At 48.8% G+C, this 5,712-nt stretch overlaps 1 protein-coding gene across 1 annotated transcript; it reads right to left on the bottom strand.

The window, feature by feature from the left end:
- Nucleotides 1-230: 230 nt before the first annotated feature.
- LOC124098715 (PRAME family member 12-like) lies at nucleotides 231-2,878 on the bottom strand. The gene is made up of 3 exons (XM_046453613.1): nucleotides 2,592-2,878; nucleotides 1,632-2,213; nucleotides 231-804 (listed from the first exon to the last, which is right to left on the bottom strand). Exons 1-3 carry the CDS (start codon nucleotides 2,876-2,878, stop codon nucleotides 231-233), a joined length of 1,443 nt encoding a protein of 480 aa, XP_046309569.1.
- Nucleotides 2,879-5,712: the final 2,834 nt, after the last annotated feature.

Below are 5,712 nucleotides of genomic sequence, written 5' to 3'. Positions count from 1 at the left end.
AATCCCTTTCTAGAAATCCAGGTCCCTATGTACGTCTCTATGAAGACACATGTCCTGAAGGTCCTATCCTCGGGGGGCTTCCCTCCAATGGAGCCCCCTGCTGCACTTTCCTTTCCCATCCACACTTCAGGCAGTGTTTGAAACGGTGGGCTCTGAGTTCCCTCTAAGGTGACCTTACATCCTGGTTATAGCTCCAATTGCATAGAAGTACGCTTTTAAAACACACACAACTAGGCAGCTGTTGGACAGGAACAGTGAAGGAGGCCCTGGTTGTAGAGGAACATGCTGCCACATTGAGGACATGGGACAGTACAGAACACAAGGACCTTTGGCTGCCTAAAGTCCCTCACTATTGCTGTGAGCTCGGCACAGAGTTGGGAACATCTCCCAGGGTGGATGGCACCCTGGGCATCATAGCTCTCCAGAGGGGCAGGGTATAGCTCTCTGCTCAACTGGCTCAGTCTGGCAGTGTGAAGCAGCAGGTCCCTTAAGGCTGACATGGAGATGCGGTTCCCATGGAAGTTCAAAACCCTGAGCTGGGAGCAGCAGCTCAGGACAGGCAGCAGGGCCTGGAGCTGGGGGTCAGTGATCCTGCAAGCTTCCAAGACCAGGCTCTTCAGGGTGGCTGCAACAGTCTCCAGCAGAATTTTGAGGGGCTCTGGACTGAAATTGGTCAGTTTGATGCCCCTCAGTTCCAGGTGTCTGAGCTTTCTGGTGTTTGGAAATCGGGAAAGATAATTCCAGTCAGAATCTGACAGCCGGCAGTTGGTTATTGAGAGAGTCTTCAGGGGGGTCTTCAGGTGCCTAAGGAGAAACCAGGCAGTTAGTTCTGAGGAGCAATGTCAAGGTGGGAGAAGATAAATTGACCTGAACCCAGAGTCACCCTGGTCATCTGACAATGGTCCACACTTAGGATGCAGCCTCTTGCAGAATCTTGTCATTCACATCCCCCCCATGTCAGGGCGAGTTTCACCATCACTCCTGTGACCAGATGGGTGCACATCTCTATGGCTCCCCTCCTCACTGCCAAGCAGAAGGGCACAGCTCTGTCCACAGGAGATCAGGGGGAGTCATCTACAAAGGATAAACCCAGGCAAGATGAAGGAAACCCACAGGGGTTGTCCACCTGCAAGGCACACACCCTGTACCCTCCATCCCTGCTCCTCACCCTCAACCCCAGAATCACCATCTGAGGCTCAGAGCAGCCTTCCCCAGGGGGGCATTAGAAGCAGCTCCTCTGCTCCCCACTGGAGAACACAGAGCTTCCCTGTTGCAAGGTGCAGTTGTGGGGGCTTCCCTCCTCCAGCGCCCTCTCCTCTACACCATCTCCCACCACCTTCGCTGGATAGGCCTCCCAGAAAAGGATCCTCACCCACCCTCACTAGCTTCTGTCCCCGCCCCCAGCTGGCTTCCAAGCAGAGTTATGCTTCCCAGACCATGGGCCCTGGTTTAGCCCTTGGCTCTAACACAGGTTAGGAGATCGAGCTTCAGGATACAAAAGGAACAGATGAGGGGTTATTTACCTTCCTGTGTCTTGTTCACCATGAGAGTGTCAGTGGCTGACACACAGTAGGTGCCCTTTCATATTTACTGATACTGGTCTGCAGAGGATGCTCACCCCCCTTACTCACCCCAGCACCTGCTCCAGGTGGCCCTTGAGGAGGAGGACAGCATCCACACAGAACTTCCGCAGGCAGTCCAACCTGAGGAACTGCGAGGTGAGCTGGGCGAGCAGCCGCTCCTGCTCCTCTGGGGAGGTGTGGGCAGGCATGCGGACCTGGGAGACAAGCAGCTTCCTCAGGTTCCTCATCTGGCCCAAGAAAGGAGCACAAGCAGCCAAGGTGGAGGGCAGCCAGGTGCAGTGCACTTCCACCTTCTGTACAGACTCCAGCTGCAGCAGTCTCAGGAACTTCCTGGTGTGGCGGGTGGGTTTCCCAAAGATCTTCAGCCTCTTGCAACACAGGTGTACCATGTACCTTCTCTGTGTGACCCACAGGAACAAGTGGGCCTGGAATTCGTCCAGGGGCCTTTCTGTGAGGCACAAGTCTATGACTACCTTCAAAGGTGGCTTAGCTGACATTGCTGGACCATGTTTCAATTTTCGATTCTTCTTCCTGGCCTCTGATGAGCCGGCATCGACCGTGGCTCCAGACCATGTCCTCCAGAAGTTGTGGTGAACATTCCGCAAATCCAGCACCTGCAGTTTCCACCTCCTGCGGGGATGACAGCAGAGTCTCAGCCCTGAAGCCCCTTCCTTCACCTCTCAGCTGCTGCTCCCTGCTCCACCTCTTCCTTCTGTCTCACTTTTCTCCACCCACTTCCCTCCAATTGTGCCTGGCCCCCACCTGTACCAGCTGAGTTAGAAGCAGGTGCAGCCTCCTTCATGGGTCACCACAGCTGCCACAAGCACCTCCACATCCAGAAGCCCCTCCCAGATGAGGCTCAGCATGGCCAAGTCCTCTCCACCCCTCCTTGCTGGCAGAGTAGGAAGCCCTTGGTCCACCCTTCAACACCCACTCTCCCTGGATCCATCAGTCACTTCCTTGGACCCCCAGGGTGTTCCCTTCCAGGCCACCTGGGTCCCCCCTCACCTCGGGCGATCCTCCTGGGCAAGCAGCATGTCCAGCCCATCCAGTGCTTCTTGGATCATCTCCAGCTGTGGCTTCCTCATCAGGGCCCCCAGGGGCAGGCAGGTGAAGGGCCAGGCCTGCACCATTTTCTTTAGGGCCTCAGTGTGTCCCCTGCTGAAGGCCTCCACAAAGAGTGGTGGGAAGAGCTCTATGGGCATGTCCTCCAGATCCTGGATGGCCCTGGACTTGTCGCTCAGCAGGCTGCGCCCTGCCAGCTCCAGAAGCGTGGGTGGGGACTGGATGCTCATCTGGGGAGTCTGAAAGAAGAAGGATCCTGGAAAATGGTCCAGGGAAAAGGCCACAATCTGATCCATTGCCAGCCACTGGGAAGGGGGTATAGGGAGCCTAAAAGCTCACATCACCCTCATTGGGGAAAGCCTTTGATTATTATTTTGTCCTAATGCAAAGGGAGTTGGAGTGTCATGTAACCTAATGCAGTGGTAGGCTCCTCAGTTTCAGCAACTGCTATGGCTGGGAAAGGACATGTCCTCACATGGATGACATTAGTATTTTTTTTCCATAGATGGACACAACACAATGCCTTTTTTATTTTTATGTGGTGCTGAGAATTGAACCCAGGTCCTGCATGTGCTAGGAAAACACTGTACCGCTGAGCCACAATCCCAGCCCGGGTGACATTAGTTTTAATTTTAAAATCATTAAATGAGCAAGTATAATAGCACGTGTTCATATTATAAAATATTTGGAAATTACAACAGAGTCTCATGGATATCTGTTACCTATGAGAGATCCTGCCATCTTAGCAGGGAGTTGAAGAGAACAAATAGATCAGAACAGAGTCTGTGAAGTGTTGCATGAAATAGTTTTAAGCTTTTGTGTAATTTGTTTAAACAATAAAATTACAAAACCATGTAGGCCATAAGGTATAATTTTGGGGACTGGGACTGGGTATTGAACTCAAAGCAATCAACCACTGAGCCACATCTCCAGCCATATTTTGTATTTTAGTTAGATACAGGGCCTCACTGAGTTGCTTAGGGCCTCACTGTTGCTGAGGCTGGCTTTGAACACCAATCCTCCTGCCTCCTGAGCCTCCTGAGCAGATTGGATTACAGGCACATGCCATCTCGCCTGGCAATAAAGTTTCATTTTAAGGGCACACAAAGTAAATATCTTAAATGTCAAATAACAGAATTCCAATCAATTAGAATGATATAGAATTCCAATCATTCTCTTTGGTTAAATAATATTAAAGCGGCTTTGGCTGGAACTCAGTAGTAAAGCCATCGCCTAGCGTGTGTGAGGCCCTGGGTTTGATTCTCAGCAGCACATAAAAATAAATAAATAATGCACTGGGGATATAACTCAGTGTGTAGAGTGCTTGCCTCACATGCAAAAGGCCCTGGCTTTATTCCCCAGCACCACCAAATACATAGATTCATAAATGTGTTGTGTCCCTCTCAACTAAAAACAAAAACAAAACAGAAGAAGATGTGGGCCTTTTGCAAATGCCTGTGATTCTAGCAGCTGGGAAAGCTGAGATAGGTGGGTCACAGTGGGTTCAAGGCCAGCCTCAGAAGAGTAGGTGCTAAGCAACTCAGTGTGACCCTGTCTCTAAATGAAATAAAAAATAGGCCTGGCAATTTGGCTGAGTGGTTGAGTGCCCTGAGTTCAATCTCTGGAACAAAAGGAGAGAAAGAAAGAAAATTCAAAGCAACATAAACTAAAGTGGAAATCCTAATGTTCAGCATAAAGTTAAAATCACACTGAGAGGAAAAATCTAAGTCTTAAACTTGTGCATAAGTAAAAATCAAATACAAAATTGTTCCTGCCTTCTCACAGATGAGGCGGGAACGGGGTAGTGCTCAAAGCGGTGATTGACTTACAGGATCTGGGCAGATGGGACAGGCTGGAATCCTCAGCATGCCAGGGTTAGACTCCAGGGCTCCAGGACTCTTGTGTTTCTCCTCTGGCTCTGAAGAAGCTTTTATTGACCTCCCTGACCACACCCACAACTCCACCTTTTGACTAGCATGCAATCAGATAGCAGTATCTGATCACATTCCCAATCTCCACCCATGTAACCCTGATTGGATTTTCTTTCTCCAGATTATCTGATTGAGTCGGATTTTCATGCATGAGCACAGAATAAGGGAGAGTAAGGGTCAGGGATGCCTCCGTCCATGTCATGGACTGAATTTTGCCCATATGTGACCCTCCTGTTCCTGCCTGTGAGTCAGAAAAGCCCTTAATCCATAAACTAAGAAAAACTAAAACTCCAAAATTTATTGTAAGGGAAACCTTAGCCCTATCAAAATTATTTTAAAAATAATTTTAAAAAATTCCAGAGAGAAAACAGGTTTTTGAAGACAGTAGCATCACCAGCGAAGAAAACAGAATGGCCACCAGATATCCAACTGCCAACAGTCACGTAGGTATCCAGTTACTGTTCAGCATATCTAGGCCCACTCAGAGAGGAGGCATGGACAAGGAGGGTGGAGTCAGTCTTCAAGGTTTAGGAAAAGACTTCTTCAGTTTGTCTCTTTGTACTGGGGATTAAACCCATTGGTGCTCTTCCACTGAGTCACATCCCTAGCCTTTTCTATTTTTTTTTTTTTTTAATTTAAAGACAGGTCCTCAGTGAATTGCTTAGTTCCTCACTAAGTTGCTGAGGCTGGCCTCAAACTTGCCATCCTCCTGTCTCAGTCTCCTTTTAATTTTTTTAAAACAATGTAGGTACTGACTTTATTTTTATTTTTCTTTGGCACTAGGGATGGGACCTGGGGGAGCTGTACCACTGGGCTACATTCCCAACCCTTTTCATTTCATTTTAATTAATTAAATTATTCATTTATGTAGTTTTGGTACTGAGGATTGAACCCACAGGCACTGTACCACTGAGATACACCGCCAGCCTATTGAATTGAATTTAATTTTTTTTAATTTTGAGATAGGTTCTTGCTAAATTGCTGAGACTGGCCTCGGATTTGAGGTCTTCTGGCCTTAGCCTCCTAAGTAGATGGGATAACAAGTATACACCATCAAACCCCATTTCAAATTAAAAGTTTTAAAAGGTACAGCAATTGCCTAGCATGTACAAGGCCCTCGGTTTGATCCATAG

The sequence above is a fragment of the Marmota monax genome, unplaced genomic scaffold (assembly GCF_021218885.2).
Source record: "Marmota monax isolate L192 unplaced genomic scaffold, Marmota_monax_Labrador192_F-V1.1 WCK01_AAM20220418_F8-fsc00558, whole genome shotgun sequence".
Taxonomy (NCBI): Eukaryota; Metazoa; Chordata; class Mammalia; order Rodentia; family Sciuridae; genus Marmota; species Marmota monax.
The sequence above is the reverse complement of the archived record's forward strand: the minus strand, read 5'-3'. Positions and strand labels throughout refer to the sequence as shown.

What these genes read in the sequence shown, in the direction of transcription:
- LOC124098715 (XM_046453613.1), bottom strand. Translation starts at nt 2,878, where the DNA reads ATGAGCATCCAGTCCCCACCCACGCTTCTGGAGCTGGCAGGGCGCAGC. An exon ending in GCCCAGGAGGATCGCCCGAG is followed by an intron (nt 2,214 to 2,591) that starts GTGAGGGGGGAC and finishes TCATCCCCGCAG; the next exon opens with GAGGTGGAAACTGCAGGTGC. An exon ending in CACCTGGAGCAGGTGCTGGG is followed by an intron (nt 805 to 1,631) that starts GTGAGTAAGGGG and finishes GTTTCTCCTTAG; the next exon opens with GCACCTGAAGACCCCCCTGA.